Consider the following 19,281-nt stretch of genomic DNA (forward strand, 5'->3'; position numbering starts at 1 on the left):
CTCCCGCACCTCTCCTCCCCGGGGGAAGAAGGTGAGTCTCCCCGGATCTGCCGCTTGTTGGGTCCCTGCTGGAGGAGCAGTGGCCCGACTGTGCCGCGGATCACGGTTTATAGCAAGCCCGAGCTGAGAGCCCGCGCCTGGGCTCCGTCTCTGCAGCCGGCTTCCCTGCTCCGATACCTGGGAGCTCTGCCGCACTCAGGCACCCCCGGTCTTTCTGTGACCCCGAGGGTCCTGAGACCACACTGTCCCGCGAGGGTTCCACCCCCCACTTCGCCACCGGAGTGACGTCCCTCAGCGGAGCCGACTTCTAAAAGTTCCGATTTTGTGCTCCGTGGCTCTATCACTTGCCAGAAGCGGCCGACGGAGGCCCCTCCCCCGCCGTCTATCCTCCCAAATAACGCCTCGGATTCACTTCTCCGCACGTCCTACCTTCCAGAAAGTGGTCGCTTTTCTGTTCAGAGAGTTGTTGCTATTCTTTTCTTCGATCTCCTGTTGAGTTTGTAGGTGTTCAGAATGGTTTGATCCCTATCCAGCTGAATTCCTGAGAGGAGACGAAATCCAGGTCTCCTACTCCTCCGCCATCTTGCTCCGCCCCCCTATTTTATTTTATTTTTAAAGATTTTATTTATTTGACAGAGAGAGACACAGCGAGAGAGGGAACACAAGCAGGGGGAGTGGGAGAGGGAAAAGCAGGCCTCCCGCTGAGCAGGGAGCCCGATGCAGGGCTCCATCCCAGGACCCTGGGATCATGACCCGAGCGGAAGGCAGACGCCCAATGACTGAGTCACCCAGGTGCCCCAATCCTCAGCATTTTAAATGAAGAGTTTAATGTAGAATGTTCACTATCCTACAGTGATGCATCTTTCTAGTCAATAATGGTAGAATAGTACTTTCATGTATTTAGACTTTTGGGATCTTTACTTAAATGGGCTTTTAAAGTTTTCTTCATGTAGGTCTTCAAATTTCTCAGTAAGTTTATTACACAGACCTCTTTATTTTATTAAAATATGTGTATAGAGATAAATATCACACACACACACATACATATACACACACAGGGGGTGGGAGGGATGTATAAAGCAAACATATGGTAGAACAAACCAAGTTAAATACCATGCAGTCATATTGCCAGTATTATAGAAGTCCTAGATATGTTTCTTGGTTCAATGTATATTCTACCTCCATGCCTTGCTACCCTCCTCCTCCCAACTACTGATTTTCATGGTGATCACTTGCTTTTCTCTACAGTTTTACTATCTGTATGTGTGTATCTAAACAATGCAGTTTACTTTTGCTTATTTTTGAACTTTATATGAATGGAATCTAAATGAAAACACTTTCTCTGTACACATCACTTCTGACACCAAATGTGTGGGGAGTTTTTCCTTACACCACCTAATTCTCCAGCTCTCTTGACATCAACTGGGTGTCCTACAATTTAACTCAATTCTAATACTACCTGGAGTTAATGCAGAACCACCGGTTAAGGGCTCAGTCCCACATGACTGCCCCCACCACTTTAGATGGCAATTGCAAGTAGGTGGGCCCTGGTTACCCACCATTCTGTCCAACTTGGCTATAAATTGGGGGTTCCCATAACTCCCTTCCTAAGTTTTGATAGTAACGGCTCACAGAACTCAGGGAAACACTTTACTTACTATTACCACTTTATTATAAAGGATGCAAATGAACAGCCAGATGAAGAGATACATAGGGCAAGGTCCAGAAGGGTGCTGAGTGCAGGAGCTTCCATCCCCCTGGAGTTTGGGGTACACCTCCCTACTGATACATAGATGTATTCACCAACCTGGAAGCTGTCCAAACTGTTGTTTAGGATTTTTATGAATGCTCCATGACATGCATCAGATTGATTAAAATCATTAGCTGTTGGTGATTACCTCAATCTCCAGCTCCTCTCCCTTCCCCAGAGACTGAAGGAGTGGACCTGAAAATTCTAACCCTCTAAACACATGGTTAGTTCCTGTAGCAACTAGCCCCAATCCTGAAGCTGCATAGGGGCTTTCAGTCATCAATCAAGTCATTAGCAAACTGAGGTATGGTTGAAAGGGGTTGATGAATAACAAAAGACGCTCCTCTTACCCTATCACTCAGCAAATTACAGGGGTTTACTGGAGTTCTGCCTGGAGCCAAGGATGAAGAGCAAGACAGTAGTCCACTCTTAATCTGCGGTTTCAGTTTCCGAGGTTTCAGTGACCTAGAGTCAACTGCAGTTTCTAAACAGATGACCCCCTTCTGACATATCATTAGAAGGTTGATAGTAGCCTAACACTCCCATCACAATGCCTATGTCTGTCATTCACCTCACTTCATCTTCATCACAGGCATTTTATCCTCTCACACCATCACAAGAAGGATGAGTATAGTACAAGAAGGTATTTTGAGAGAGAAACCACATTCACATAACTTTTATTATAACATATAATTGTTTCATTTTATTATTAGTTATGGTTGTTGATCGCTTACTTTGCCTAATTTATAAATTAAATTTTATCATAGGTATGTATAGAAAAAACAGTATTTATAGGGTTCAGTACCATCTGTGGTTTTAGACATTTACTGGGGGTCTTGTAATGTATCCCCTGCAGACATGGTGGGGGGACTACTGTATATCACAATATCACAGAATCATATTGTATGTTATTCTCTTTTGTTTTTCTTTTGGCCTCAATATTGTGTTTATAAAATTAATCAATGTTATTGCATGTGGCTTTAATTATTTTCATCTCTATATAGTATTCCCAAATCAGACTACCAAGAACCTTCTAGTTTGTGGCTTGTTTTACAACTTTATGGTGTTTTTCATAAACAGAAATTCCTAATTTTAATGTAGTCACATATTCTTTTATGGTTTACACTTTGTATCTTAAGAAATTCTTCTTTAGGGGCACCTGGGTGGCTTAGTCGGTTAAGCGTTTGCCTTCCGCTCAGGTCATGATCTCAGGGTCCTGGGATCCAGCCCCGCGTCGGGCTCTGGGGAATCTGCTTCTCCTTCTCCCTTTGTCCCTTCCCCCTGCTTGTGTGCTCTCTCTCAAATAAATAAAATCTTTTAAAAAAAAAAGAAATTCTGGGTGCCTGGGTGGCTCAGTTGTTAAGCATCTGCCTTTGGCTCAGGTCATGATCCCAGGGTCCTGGGATCAAGTCCCACATTGGGCCCTGCTCGGCGGGAAGCCTGCTTCTCCCACTCCCCCTGCTTGCGTTCCCTCTCTTGCTGTCTCTCTCTCTCTGTTGAAAAATAAAAATAAAATCTTTAAAAAAAAATTATTAAAAAAAAAGAAAAAGAAATTCTTCCTTACACAAAGATTATATTCTCTCGGGTTTTTTTCTAAAAAAATTTTAGTTGGGTTTTTCATTTTAAGTCTTTAATAAATCTGAAATTGATTTATGATTTTGGCATGAAGTTAAGATCCGATTTCATTTTTCCCCCCAAATGGATAACCAGTACCATTAATTGAAAGTTCCATCTTTTCCTCCTAATCTTTAATACCACCTCTGACGTAAATCAAATTTTCCTATATGTATGGGTCTATTTGTGAACTTGCTCTTCTGTGCCAATTATCTGTTTGACTGTCTAGTGCCAGTACCACACTGTCTTTTTCAGAAGTGTCTTGGCTATTCTTGGTCTTCCGTTTTTCCATTCAAATTTTAGAGTTAACTTCTCAAGTTCCTCAATAAAACCTGTTCAGACTTTGAAATTGTATTGAATTCATATATCAATTTGGAGAGAATTGGAATATTTATGACATTGAGTCTTCTAATTGATAAACAGTAGTATATACTTTCATTTATTTAGGCCTACTTTAGTGTTCTTCAGTACACTTCTACAATACTTTTTCACACAGGTCCTGCACATATCTTGTTAAATTTATTCCCAGGTACTGTGTTCGTCAGGATAAGCTAGGTTATACTGTGGCTTCAAACAAGGTTTATTTTCATTTACACTACCACATGTCCATTGCAGGTTGGGTAGAGGAAGAGGGATGTCCGCATAACATAGTCATGTGGGGACACAGACTGACAGAGCTGCCACTATCTTAAACATGGCCAGGAGACATATCAGAGGGAAAAGAAAGCTTTTGCAGTGTCTGCATCCAGAAATTAAAGGGCCCAGCCCAGAAGTAATACACATTACTTCCACTCATAATTTATTGGGCAGAATTAATCACATTACCTGACCTAATCATAGGATTCAGGAAGTACAGTCTACCAGGTACCATTAAGGAAATAACTGGAAATGTTTGGCAACCCACAAAAATAATTATCACATGTAGTGGGTGTGTGTATACATACATATATATACATACACATTTATAAATATATATATAGTATACATGTTGGGGCACCTGGGTGGCTTAGTAGGTTGGTTACACAACTGACTCTTGATTTTGGCTCAGGACCCCAAACAATTTTCGGCTCTTATGAGATCAAGTCCCATGTCAGGCTCCATGTTCAGCATGGATTCTGCTTAAGACTCTCTCTCCCTCTGCCCCTCCCTCCCGCTCTCTCTCTCCTAAAACAAATAAATAAATCTTTAAAAAAGAAACAGATGGGATGGCTGGGTGGCTCAGATGGTTAAGTGTCTGCCTTCGGCTCAGGTCATGATCCCAGGGTCCTGGGATCGAGCCCCACATTGGGCTCCCTGCTCAGCGGGGAGCCTGCTTCTCCCTCTGCCTCTGCCTCTCTCCCTCTCTCTCTCTGTCTCTCATGAATAAATAAATAAAATCTTTAAAAAGAGGGGCGCCTGGGTGGCTCAGATGGTTAAGCGTCTGCCTTCAGCTCAGGTCATGATCCCAGGGTCCTGCATCGGGCTTCGTGCTCAGTGGGGAGCCTGCTTCTCCCTCTCTTTCTACTGCTCCCCCTGCTTTTGCTCTCTCACTCTCTGGCAAATGAATAAGTAAAATCTTTTTTTTTTTTAAAGATTTTATTTATTTATTTGACAGAGAAAGACACAGCGAGAGAGGGAACACAAGCAGGGGGAGTGTGAGAGGGAGAAGCAGGCTTCCGCTGAGCAGGGAGCCCAATATGGGACTCGATCCCAGGACCCTGGGATCATGACCTGAGCTGAAGGCAGACGCTTAACAACTGAGCCACCCAGGTGCCCCTGAATAAGTAAAATCTTAAAAAATAAAAATAAAAAATAGATTAAAAAAATTTTAAAAACATACGTATACGTGTTAAGGTTTTTTGTGTTGTTGCTATGTGGATTGCCTAGAATTTTGCCCTAGAGGATACAATTCTTATAGAATATATGAATGATTTCCCCTGAAGTTGTGTGATGTGAGAATTATGCAATATGGTGGTACTGTTGTTGAAGTATAAAAAAATGTAATTTTTATATCCAACAATCAAGATAAATGCTCTTATTCTGATATTTATCTATAGATTCTTTTGAGTTTTCCATGTAAATAATCATATTATTCATGAAGGAAAGTATTATTCTTTCTAATCTTTATACTTCTTATATCTTTTTCTTATTTTCCTGCATTGTATGTACAACGTTGTTACAGCGTTGAATGGAATTAGTGACAGTAGGCACCTCTGTTGTGCTCCTGATTTTAAAGAGAATGTTTTCAATGTTTCAGTATAATGTTTACTGTATGCGATTTTTAAATAGTTTAAAATAGTTAATAGTTAAGAATGTTTTCTTCTATTTCTATTTCGAGAATTTTTTTTTAGAGAGGGAGGGAGGAGAGGGAGAGGGAGAGAGAGAATCTTAAGCAGGCTCCACACCCACTGCAGAGTCCAATGGGGAGCTCTGTCTCAGGACCGAGATCATAACCTGAGCCAAAATCAAGAGTTGGATACTTAACCCACTAAGCCACCCAGGCACCCCAAGAATTTATTTTTTCTTTTTAAGACTGGATGTTGAATTTGTTATCAAATGCTTTTTGGCCTCTTCACGTGATCATATGATTTTCTCCTTTATGTGGCAAGTTATATTAATTTTTTTTAATGCTAAACTAGGTGTGGTTCCTAGGTAGACTCACCTTGGTTGTGCTGGACTTAGTTTATAGTGTTTTGTTTAAGACTTTTATGTCTGTGTACAAAAGTGATATTGACATAATATTTCCTTCTTGTCCTTTCAGATTTTGGATCAAGTTTATGCTAAGTCATAATATGAGTTGGAGGTATCCCTTCATTTTTTAATTCTTTTAAATAGCTTATATAAAGTAGAATCATTTTTTTCTTTGAATTTTTAGCAGAACTCTCCTTTTAAAATCACCTTGGTCTGGAATTTTTTGAAGGAAAAAATTTCAACTACTGATTTCATTTCTTTATTGCTTAAAGGACTATTTTGATTTTTTCTTTCTTCTTAAGTCAACTTAAAAAATATCTTTTCATTATGGAAAATTTCAAACATGAAAAATAGAGCAAACTGTATAATGATCCCCCACATACCCATCACCCAGTTTCTTGAGTCAGTTTGGCTAAGCTTTATTTTTCCAGGGATTTATCTATTTCATCCAAGACCCCAAGTTTTTTTTGATATAGAATTGTTCATAACATCTTCTCATCTTTTTTATCTTAAAAACATCTGTAATTCTGTCCCTTTTTCATTCTTAATATTGGTTATTTGTGCCTTTGTTGTCTTTTTGTTTTTTTTTTTTAAGATTTTATTTATTTATTTAACAGAGAGAGACACAACGAGAGAGGGAACACAAGCAGGGGGAGTGGGAGAGGGAGAAGCAGGCCTCCCGCCGAACAGGGAGCCCAATGTGGGGCTCCATCCCAGGACCCTGGGATCATGACCTAAGCCGAAGGCAGACAATTAATGACTGAGCCACCCAGGCACCCAGTGCCTTTGTTGTCTTAATTTTCTTATCATGTTTGCTAATTTTAATAATCTTTTATTTTTTTTATTTTTTTAGATTTTATTTATTTTTTGACAGAAAGAGACACAGTGAGAGAAGGAACACAAGCAGGGGGAGTGGGAGGGGAAGAAGCAGGCTTCCCGCTGAGCAGGGAGCTCTATTCTAGGACCCTGGGATCATGCCCTGAGCCAAAAGCAGACGACTGAGCCATCCAGGTGCTCCTAATTTTAATAATCTTTTAAAAGAACAAACCTGGGGGCGCCTGGGTGGTTCAGTCGTTAAGCATCTGCCTTCGGCTCAGGTCATGATGCCAGGGTCCTGGGATTGAGCCCCGCATCGGGCTCCCTGCTCTGCTGGAAGCCTGCTTCTCCCTCTCCCACTCCCCTGCTTGTGTTCCCTCTCTCACTGTGTCTCTCTCTGTCAAATAAATAAATAAAATCTTTAAAATAAATAAATAAAAATAAAAGAACAAACCTGTGACATTGTTGCACTTCTGTGTTTGTTCTGTTTCATTCATTTCTGCTCTTGTTATTATTTCCTCTGTTCTGCTTTCTTTGGGCATATTCTGTCCTTTTTCTGCTATCTAAAGGTGTGTGCTTAGCACATTAATTTTCTTCCATTTTCCTTTTCTAATTAAATGTCTAAGTGTAATTTTTTTCTACACAGTTATTTTGCTGCATGTCACATTTTAATACCTAGTATTTTTGTTATTGTTCAGTTCTAAAATTTTTCTAATTTCTATGATTTCTTCTTTGACCTATACCTTATTTGGTCATACTTCTTAATTTGCAATATGGAGTTTGTCCTAGTTACTTTTTTGTATTGCTCCCTAACTTAATAGTATTTTGGTCTGAGTGATAATCTTTTGACATTGACTAAGATGTACTTTGACTCCTGGTCTGTGGTAAATTTTGTGAATATTTCATGTAATTGTGAATAACTATTCTATCTAAGTCCTTTAGATGAAGCTTGTTAAATGTGTTCAAATCTTCTGTATCCATAATAATTTTTTTGTTTGCATGATCTATCAGTCAAGAAAGACATATAAAAATTTCTCATAATGACTGTGAATATTCCTTTTTCTCCTTGTACCTGTATCTATTTTTGCTTTATGAAGATTATGTTATTAGTCATTCAGTTTTAAAGATTTTTTATTTATTTATTTGACAGAGAGAGCAAGCACGAGCAGGGGGAGCGACAGGCAGAGGGAGAGGGAGAAGCAGGTTCCCTGCTGAACAGAGAGCCCTACACAAGGCTCGTTCCCAGGACCCTGGGATCATGACCTGAGCCAAAGGCAGATGCTTAACTGACTGGGCCACTCAGGCGCCCCTAGGCATACAGTTTTGAAATTATTAAATCTCGATGAAATAAGTCTTATTGTACAGTGGCCTCTTTATCTCTAGTAATGCTATTTTCATTGAAATCTATTTTGTCTGATATTAATATAGCTATACTGGCTTTCTTTTGGTTGTTTTTTCTTGTTACATCTCCTCCCATGTTTTTACATTTATATATCAATTCTAGCTTTTATTAGGTTGGTTAATCAGAGTATCTAGCTAGCCCTTCTGATCAGAAATGGAACTTTTTTTTTTGAATACTGGAATCAATTTGCTAATACTTTATAGAGGATATTTACATTCATATTCATCAGTGAGACTGATCAATAATTAGGATGATATTATTTGTCATCCACACTGAGGAAGTTTTGAGAGTGAAAGGGAGTACAATATTTTTCCAGGCTTATGGCATAGAGATTGATTACAGTACCATTGGCTGGCATCATCAGGATTTATGAACTGCCTAATCATTTTGGCAAGGAATGGAGGTAAAGGTAGGTTTTCCAGTAATTAATCTAGTTAGGGCTCAGACTTACCCTGTTGGTTTTATAACTGTTATTGTATTACTCTATATATCTGACTATAAGCTGATTATATATTGAATGAAGTTGTACAGAGAAAGAAGGAAACAGACCTGGATTTGAATGTCTGTCTCTGTGACTTAATTGTATAATCCTTAGGTAATGACCTAACTCCTCTGAACTCCATTTTCCCCATCTGTATAATGGAGATTATAATGCCTACCTGGTAGGGATATTGTGAAAATTAAGGATAAGTGAAAGCACTCAATATGTTCTTAGTACATAGTAGATTCTCTTATGTTAGCTTATCCCCTTCTTTAGTTTCTGTTGTAAATTATCCTGTGTATTTGCTTTTCGAAACAAAGGTTGCTTTTTCCCTTGTGACTTAAAGTTGAAATCTTCCCTACTACTCCCCTGTTTACTTTGGATCAGAAAAAATTTCCCACTATGCCCTCAGTTATATGCATGTGGCATTTGGATAATTTAAGAAGGTATAGAAATTGACAGTATTGACAGTAGCAAAATTTTGACCAAAGGAAATAAATTAATGCTTATGTTATATAAAATGTATGAATTATCAGTGAAGCGAAAAGGTAAAATATGATTATCCTTAAAGCTTCTTAGATATCTTCTATCTTCTTAGGTAAAGCAGACTCCCTACTTGACCTCTTATATTCTCACAATCCTTTAACAGGACTTCATTGACTTAACTAGAGAAACCAGACCAAGGGCAAAGGACCGCAGTGGACTCTGTGTGATTGACCTGACAAGAACTGAGGAAGAAAATAGACCTATTGCCACTCTGGACTTGACTCTAGAACCTGTCGCTCCTTCCCAGAAAGAGCCAGCCAGTCTTCAGACTTGTGCCAGCCTCTGCAGCAAAGAGGTGACGGAAGGGCAGGTAGACAGAAGCTCTTGGCCTGCAGCACGGAGAATCATTAACAGCGATCCTGTGGATTTGGACCTTTTGGAAGAAACCACATTTGAAGGTCCGCAACCCCCTTCATCCATCAGCGGGGACTCTGTTTATCCAGCAGAGCCAAATTGTAGCTCAACTGCATTCAAAAGTGACCTTGGCTTCTTGGCAAGCCTACAGCTATCTTCAGATATTCGCTCCCTCTCCCCAACAAGCAATAATGGTAGCAGCAGCAATCAGAGGGCACCCTTGCCATGCCCACAGCAAGATGTGCCTTGCCCATCACAAGCTTTGCCATGCCCACTGCGAACCATGCCATGTCCACTGCGAGCCTCACCATGTCCACCACGAGCCTCCTCGTGCCCACCGCGAGCCTTGTCATGCCCATCACAAACCGTGCAGTGCCAAGTACAAGCTCTGCCTCCCCTGCCTCAAGAAGTTCCATGCCCTCCTCGAGAAATGCCATGCCCTCAGCAGAATGTGCCAAGCCCACCTCCAGACTCATCGTGGCAACCTCAGCACTCACCCAACCCACCTCAAGACTCACTGTGCCCACCTCAAGACTCTCTGGGCCTACCTCAAGATGTACCAGGCCCACCTCAAAACATATCATATCCACAAGATGTGACACACTTACAAGATATGCCTCAGTTATCAGGAGATGTGCCACAGTCACCACGACACGTGCCACAGTCACCAAGACACATGCCACAGTCACCAGCAAATGTGCCACAGTCACCAGCAGACGTGCCACAGTCACCAAGAGATGCACCACAGTCACCAGAAAGTGTGCCACATTCCCCTGGAGAAGTCCCAGACTTCCCAGGAGATATGTTCCGTTCACCTGGAAACATGCCATGCTTGCCAGGAGACATGCCACACTCACTTGGAGACTTGCCTCACTTACCACGAGACAGGCCTTACTCTCTCCAAAATGATATACATAACCGTGACACGCCTATGGAAGTCTCAGCTCCGTCCTCTCCAAGGTTCTCTCCCAGCCCACAGTCTCCACAGTCTGAAACTTCCTTAGAGAAAGTTCCTTGGTTCTCTGTCACAGAAACTCCAGCCAGACAAGAGAGATCACTGTCAGAGCCTGCTAACCCCGGGTCTGCCCAGGTACAAGCACGAACACCACAAGGTGGGTTGTACAACAGACCATGCCTGCATAGACTGAAGTACTTCTTACGACCTCCGGTGCATCACCTCTTCTTCCAGACACTAATACCAGATAAAGACACAAGAGAGGTGAGCTAACATATCTTCCCCTAGAGATTAGGTGTCCTCTGTATAGGCCTCGCACGAAGTCACTGTGCTGTAAGGAGTCCATGCATGAGAGAACAGGTCCAGGATGAATTCGGTATTTTTGTCTTTCCTCCTCTTGTGGAATCATCTAGTGTAGAGTCAGACCTGGGTTCAAATGTCACCCCCACAGTTAGCACCTGGCACTGTAGAAGTCACTATACCTTTCTGAGCCCTAGCTTTCCTAGATGTAAAATGGAGATAAGAACACACCTCACAGGATCATTAAATGACATAACATATGTCAAGTGCCTATTAGAGTGTCTGGCTCATTATAGGCCTTCATCAAATACTTCTCTTCAGTTCCTATGCCTTTCCCTTCCTGATGCCCTTATTACCCCTTCCATATCATAGAGAGAGTGATACTCTGGACACTTCTGTGCCTCCAAAATTAATACTTTCTGGCTTTTGGGGAGGAAATTCAATTTTAAGATTTTAATGGGACTGCTACTTCCCATTGGTCTTTTTTAGTTACGGGAACTAAACCAGATGCTTTTCTTAGCAGATGTAAGGAAAAAAAATTGTGGCTGAGTCCTACAAGATGAAGCTATTTTTTCATTATCCATAACCATATTCTCAACATTAAGAAGACTGGCTTGAGGTAGGCCAGGAATTCAAAAGGTGCATTTTTGGAGCAATCAGCAATCCAGCGTAGTATGTGTCAGGCATTCACATTGATTTGGCCTTGAAGAGTGAATTTTTTTCTCTCATTTTTATTGTTGTTATAGCTTCTGGTATGTTTTATCTCTTCTCCTTCTGAATGACTCTCTCCAATCACTAGCCCGTTCTCTTTTTTCCTATGGGTTTGCCTGGTGATACAGCCATTATGAAGAGCATCTGGGGGACTTGAGAGAGTCTGTGTTTCCCTGGTCAAGACTGCAGCGCTTTGTAGGTGCCGCACAACTGGAGAAGCTCCAGTAGCGGCAAATGCGGGTACCACATTCCCTGCCCGTGTAAACGCAGCTTAGGTTCAAAGACGGCAGTTAGGCCAAACAAAAGGGTTTTTTCTTCTTAATTTCTTACTTTAAAGAACCTTGGCCATCCAGAGTTCATCTGTAAATCTTTTCTGTCTCTTCTATGATTTCTTTTGGGCTTTTAATAAGTACTTCTTCACTAGGTCATTTTCCTCCCAGAACTTCTTAGCCAGTCCCCATGCTGCCACTTAGCAGCCATAGGCCTTAAGTTTTCTGAGTCTCTCTTGGTTTAGCTCTAAAATAAGTCATAATGACCATATCATAAAGTTGTTTGACTTAAAAGTAAACACATAAAGCACAGAGCCACCTTTCAAGGCCTAAAGAAATGTTTTATTAAGTATTAGTTCCCCTTAAATAGATGGGCATCAGAAGAATTTGTAAACTTTATCTATTTGTAGATGTCCCCATTTGTAGGCAAGAAATGAATAATATAGGTTCAAATATAGGTAAAGTGTCTCACAAGTAAAATAGTCACCAAAGCAAGATATTTTGTCCTTCTCATTGCTGGCTCTTAATTTTCATTACATGCCAGGTATAGTATTGGTCTTTGATCAGTAAGATCAGGGGTTACCCTCAGGTGATTTGAGACATAAGGAAAGCTCACTGGACTTCTCCAGAAGATTTTCTGAAAGGACAATTCCAGCCATCACTGTTTGACTGTTATACATAAGCGGTCAAATCTTTGGTTGATGTTTTAAATTTAATACTTATTCTCAGATTTGATTTGATTTTTTTTTAAATAGAGACAGAGAGAGAGAGACAGTAAGAGAGGGAACACAAGCAGGGGGAGTAGGAAAGGGAGAAGCAGGCTTCCCGTGGAGAAGGGAGCCCGACGCGGGGCTCGATCCCAGGACCCTGGGACCATGACCTGAGCCGAAGGCAGATGCTTAACGACTGAGCCACCCAGGCTCAGTCTCATCCAGAGAGAGCGAGAGGAGGAAAGAGAGAAATATAGAAAAAGACTGGCAGAGAGACACAGTAAAAGAGGGAGACTCAGAGAAAGGCAGTAGGGAGACCATGACCATAGAGGGTACTGTTAAGTGATATTGCACTAGGGATACTGAACAGCACTTTGTACTTCTTCACAACACTGAATTTTTAAATTTATAATTTAGTATCTGATGGTTCCCCTCTTGTATACACACATACCCTGTAAGTTCCATTAGGGAAGATCTCTTGTTTGCCTCTGCAATCCAGCACCTGGTACTGGCAGAGTAAAAGTGCTGCCCTCGGGGCTTCTGGGTGGCTCAGATGGTTAAGCGTCTGCCTTTGGCTCAGCTCATGATCCCAGGGTCCTGGGATCGAGCCCTGCAGCATTGGGCTCCCGGCTCAGCAGGGTGTCTGCTTCTCCCTCTCCCTCTCTCCCTACTTGTGCACTCTCTCTCTATTATTGCTCGGTCTTAAATGAATGAATAAAATCTTAAAAAAAAAAAAAAAAGTGCTGCCCTAAAGTTTCCATGAATTGGTTGAGTGACAATTTGAGAGCAGACAAGGGCACAACAGTCTTTGTCCTGAGCACCTCATATTTATGATGTTTTTGCCCTAACTTCTAAAACAGTATATGGGGCGCCTGGGTGGCTCAGTCGTTAAGCATCTGCCTTCGGCTCAGGTCATGATCCCAGGGTCCTGGGATTGAGCCCCGCATCAGGCTCCCTGCTCAGCGGGGAGCCTGCTTCTCTCTCTCCCACTCCCCCTGCTTGTGTTCCCTCTCTCGCTGTTGTCTCTCTCTGTCAAATAAATAAATAAAATCTTTAAAAAAAAAATTACTTATGGTGCTATCAGTCAGCATTTATTATTGTTAATAATTTTGGTGTATTTCCTGCTCGGTTGCCTTTTTATACATAGACATTTTAAATTTTTTAATAATGGGGATTTTTAACAAAAATATATTTATTGTTCGTTTTAGTGTTTAGAAGTAGCGTGAATTTAGACGGTAGATCTGGGGCTATACCACCCCATGTGTGAAATCAGCTTCTGCCATTTGTTACATGCCAAATGCTTACTCTCTAAATCTGTTTCCTTATCTATAAAATAGGAATAATAATAGTATGTATTTATAGGTTGTTGTGAGAATTAAAGTGAGGATAAGGTAAATGTTCAAAATTTATTCTTGTTGTTATATTATAATGTCAAAAACTTCAATGTTTTTTCTTCTGATTATGAAAGTAATATATATCTATTGTGGAAAAATACAAAAGAGCATATAGAAGAAAATCATACATAATTACATCCACCACCCAGATAATAGAAAACCACTTTTCACTTATTCTCTCCCAGTCTTTTTACATACATACTTTCAGGGGGTGTAGGGGAAGCAACTTAACATTTACGGTTGACAGTAAATCAACTACATGGGATTCTTTTTTTTTTTTTAAGATTTTATTTATTTATTTGACAGAGAGAGACACAGCGAGAGAGGGAACACAAGCAGGGGGAGTGGGAGAGGGAGAAGCAGGCTTCCCGCTGAGCAGGGAGCCCGATGCGGGGCTCGATTCCAGGATCTTGGGATCACGACCCGAGCCGAAGGCAGACACTTAACGACTGCGCCACCCAGGCATCCCAACAATAAAACATACTTAAAACATCTTTCTTCATCTCTTTATTTCAGAATCTGATATAGTATCATAACTACCCCTAAACTATCTTCTCACCTTCACTCAAATCAACTTAGGCTAGCTCTTGACTCTTTTGTACTTTCTTTTCTATGCTATATTTTAGCACAGATGCAATCATATTATATGTACAACCTTGAATTCTTATTTTTTAACATAATATAAATATTTTCCCATGTCCTTAAAAGTTTTTTAGATAAGGCTTTTCAGTCCTTTTATTGTTTAATTATGAATATTTCAAATGCATGGAAAATTTTGCTGTCTTCAACCTGTTTCAGAACCTCTTGTTTTTATGTCTGTAAAAACCTATCCTAATTGCTTTCTTTTTATCTCTACAGAGTAAGGGTCAAAAATTAGAACCCATTCCTCATCGAAGACTAAGAATGGTAACAAACACCATTGAAGAAAATTTTCCCCTGGGGACTGTGCAGTTTTTGATGGACTTTGTGTCACCCCAGCATTACCCACCCAGAGAAATTGTGGCTCACATCATCCAGAAAATCCTGCTCAGTGGCTCTGAGACCGTGGATGTCCTAAAGGAGGCCTATATGCTTCTCATGAAAATTCAACAGTATGAATCTTAGATGTTGGTGAATCTCCTAGGGAACCTGGACTCAGGGCACAGCTTTCTCTTGCCTAAGCTTGCTTCAGCTAACCATTAGAGAGGGTGATTAGTATGTCAGTGTTATTTGGGTTGCAAGTGACAGGAAACCCAATCCAAACTAGCTTTAACAGCTGATAACAGAGAATTTAATTATTCATGTTACTAGAAACCTAGGAATAAGACTTAATTCAGTTCAAAATGGTTACCAGGATCCATTTTTCAGTCCTGCTCTGCTCTTCTTTTCAGGATCTACATAGTAGTCTTCTCAGCCTCCAGCTTTTATGAGAGAGTCCACTTCCTTTATAATTACACAAGAGTTCTGAAATTGAGTCTTGTAGGCTTTAATTGGTATAACATAGGACATGAGTTCATTTTTGAACCAATCACTGTGAACTGAAGGATAGAATATCATGATTGGCTAACTGCTTCACAGACTTCATCCTAGGAATGTGGTAGATAAAGCTAATGGGCTAGAGTAATAAAGAATTGATTTCTTCAAGGCAAAATTGGGGTACTAATGCCTTCCAAAAGAGAAGTGAATAGTGAAAGTTCCACTACCCTCAGATGACACGGTATCATGTCAAAGGATGGGCAAGAGCAGTGAGGATAAGAGGAGGTTTCTTTCTGTCATCTTCCACATCACATCCCCTCTTCCATTGAACTCTCCAGAATTCTAATTGATGTCACTTGACTTTCAGGCTACATCCAGCTAATGCCAAGACAGTGGAGTGGGACTGGAAGCTGCTCACTTATGTCATGGAGGAAGAGGTAACATAACAATTATGAGGGTGTATCTTTTGCACAAGTTTTAATTAGAAACAAAAGTGAAAGCAAATCTGATAGTAAAGTCTTTGCCCTTATTCCCTCCTTATACTCCCACCCCCACCAAAAAATTCCTATTGAAATGGTGTGTGCTGTCTTCCAATTCAAAATTAAGTGTATTCACTTATCCCTGTCCTTCTTGAGATCCCATTAAAAAGAATAGTAAATGAACAGAGAAAGATATAAATCCATGGCAGTGAAAATAAGGGGAAGGGCAATAGATCTGAATGAAAACTAGAAGAACTAAAGGAAATGTAAGATTGTTACTGGTGAGGCTAGGCAGAGAAAGCCACAGGCTATAATACATGCAGCCAAGGAGCAAGGAAATCTATGCTTTAGAGCAGAGAGTTTTCAACTCAGAAACACAATATATATAAGAGGGTTGGAGTCCGACATAGGCTGTAAATTTGTTGAAAGTTTGTAGATAGAACTGACAACCTCTCCATTCTTGAGTACAGAAAGTTCGGTCATCAGACTACCTAATTTCAGGCAAAAAGTCAGAGGATTTATTGTCTAAAAATATTGAATGAACCATCTGTCATAAACAAAGGCACCTAGTATAGAGTTAGTGTTCCAGAAAAAGTCTTTTGCATTCTGACTTTTAGGGATCCCTAAATTAAATTGCCAGCTTTCTGTCTGCTCACCCAAAGCACTTGGATGGAACAAATTATTTTCAACTTAGAATTCTAAACTCAACCAAACTATTATTCAAGTGTGAGTGTAACATAAAGACATATAGGAACTTGAAAAAATATCCCTACACCCCATTTCTTTGGTTACCTAAAGGTATGTGTCAAAAGAATGGGGGATAATAAAGAGGGAGGCACAGGATCCAGGGAACACTAGATCTAATCCAAGAGAATAATAAAGAGAATTCCTAAAATCATGGTGAATAGTAGACCTAGAGAGCATTCAGTCCAAATTGGAGCAAAATAATTTAGGGCTTTAAGAATGATCTGGGAGGGGTGCCTGGGTGGCTCAGTCATTAAGTGTCTGCCTTCAGCTCAGGTCATGATCCCAGGGTCCTGGGATTGAGCACCACATTGGGCTCCCTGCTCCATGGGAAGCCTGCTTCTCCCTCTCCCACAACCCTGCTTGTGTTCCCTCTCTTACTGTGTCTCTCTCTGTCAAATAAATAAAATCTTAAAAAAAAAAAAAAAAAAGAATGATCTGGGAAACATTACCAAGATGATAGACAAGGAAACTCCAGGCTATTGTTCTCCCATGGAGATGCCAAGTTAAGAAAAACATATGGACCAGAATACTTTTGTGAAAACTCTGGAGATCAATTATGAAGTTTCAGTACCCAAGAGAATGCATAATCAAGAAAGGACTCAATGAAAGGAATAGGAAATTTTGGGTTATTTTGTGTGTCCATGCCCCTCCCCTACCCAGCATAGCATGGTGCAACTGGGAGGAAACCTCACATGCCTCAGCTCCTCCCTCAGGGTGGAAACAAAAGAGTGGACTTTGAGTCCAGTGCCCCGGCTTGTTAGGGAGCTGCCCAAAGGATAGTTTTTGTCTCACCTGACTCAGAGCACTGATGGGAATAGTGATACAATTTGGAAGCTGCTGAAAAGAGAGATGATCACTGCCACATATTAGAGCTTCAGCGATTTTGTAGTTCCACGGGCAGGTACCAGGGGAGCAAGAAACTGCACTCCTGAGAAGAAACAAAGGCAAGCCATTTGGAAAATTAAGATAGATAAAAGCACAGATACAAGCCCAGAAAAAACACAACCCCTGGAAAGTTCTGAGAGAGTCCAGAACCCTTAACCAGGCTAATTGGTGAAGATCTTACCCTGCATGAACTCAGTGGATAGACTGGGAAGGGTGTTTGTTTTTTCAAATGCTTAAGCCTCAACAAAAGATTACAAGGTGTACGAAGAAACTGGGAAATATGTCCCAGTCAAAGGAATAGAATAAAGCTCCAGAAACCAACCATAAAGAAACACAGATCTCTTAATTTCCTAACAAAGAATGTTTTTAAACTATCTTAAAAATGCACAAGGAGAGGCGCCAGGTGGCTCAGTCAGTTAAGCATCCAACTCTTGATTTTTGCTCAGGTTGTCATGGGATCGAGCCCTGCAATGGGTTCTGTGCTCAGCACAGAGTCGGCTTGGGATTCTCTCTCTCCCTCTGCTCTTGCAACTCCCTCCTGTTCATGTGTGCACACGTGTGCACACACACACTCTCTAACATAAATAAATAAATCTTTTTTAAAAAATGCACAAGGAGCTAAAAGAGAACAGAGAGAGAAATGACTAACTGAAGCATGAAAATGATGCATGAACAAAATGAGAATATTAAAAAACTATTAGGAAGAATCAAACATATTCTGGAACTGAAAAGTATAATAACTGAATTGAAAAATTCACTAGAGGGATTCAACAGCAGACTTGACAGGCAGAAGAAAACAGTCAATGAACTTGAAGAAAGGTCATTTGAAGTCATTGAGACACAGGAACAAAAAGAAAACATAATGAAGAAAATTGAAGAGAGCCTAAAGGACTATGGGACATTATTAAGTGGACCATATATGCAGTATAGGAGTCCAAAGAGAAGAGAGAAAGGGGCAGAGAGCTTATTTGAAAAAATAATGACCCTGAACTTCCCAAATCTGTGGAAAGAAATGGATATACAATTTTATGAAGCTCAACTCCAGTGAGGTTAAACCAGAGACCCACACCAAGACATATTATAATCAAAGTGTCAAAAGTTAAAGACAGAATCTTGAAAACAGCAAGAAAAAAGTGACTCACCATATACAAGAGAGCTTGCATAAGATTTTTAGCAGATTCTCAGCAGAACTTTGCAAGTCAGAAGGCAATAGGTTGATATATTCAAAGTGCTGAAAGAAAAAAGCTATTAACCAAAAATACTATATCCGGCAAAACCATCCTTCAGAAATGAGGGAGAGCAGCAGGAGAGAAACAACACATCACATACAGGATCTCGGTAAGATAATCAGCAGATTTCTTATCAGGAAATTTGGAGGCCAGAAGGTAGTGAGCTGATATATTCAAAGTGCTAAAGAATAAAACTCAACCAAGATTCCTTTATTCAACAAAATTATTTTTCAAAAATGAGACAGAAATAAAGACATCCCCAGATAAACAAAAGCTGAAGGAGCTCATTTCCACCAGCCCTGCCCAGCAAGAAAACCTAAAGGGAGTCCTGCAGAGTAAAATGAAACACTGAATAGTAACTTGAAGCCATATGAAGAAATAAAGATGTCAGTAAAGGTAAATACATGGGCAATTATAAAAACTACTGTTATTGTAACAACATTTTATAACATTTGATTTTGTATATGGTTAAGTGACTAATTCTAATACTAGTCTGAAAGCTAGGATTATTATA

The 19,281-nt window shown here is 40.4% G+C and overlaps 1 protein-coding gene across 1 annotated transcript in view; it reads left to right on the forward strand.

The window, feature by feature from the left end:
* The window catches only part of SIMC1 (SUMO interacting motifs containing 1), a 97,380-nt gene that overhangs the window by 37,686 nt on the left and 40,413 nt on the right, over positions 1-19,281 (forward strand). The window contains exons 2-4 of the mRNA XM_032403757.1: positions 9,383-10,852; positions 14,831-15,063; positions 15,795-15,864. Coding sequence (XP_032259648.1) covers positions 9,383-10,852; positions 14,831-15,063; positions 15,795-15,864 — 1,773 coding nt within the window. The remainder of the gene's footprint in view (positions 1-9,382; positions 10,853-14,830; positions 15,064-15,794; positions 15,865-19,281) is intronic.

This window comes from Phoca vitulina, unplaced genomic scaffold (genome assembly GCF_004348235.1).
Source record: "Phoca vitulina isolate PV1807 unplaced genomic scaffold, GSC_HSeal_1.0 scaffold6, whole genome shotgun sequence".
NCBI lineage: Eukaryota > Metazoa > Chordata > Mammalia > Carnivora > Phocidae > Phoca > Phoca vitulina.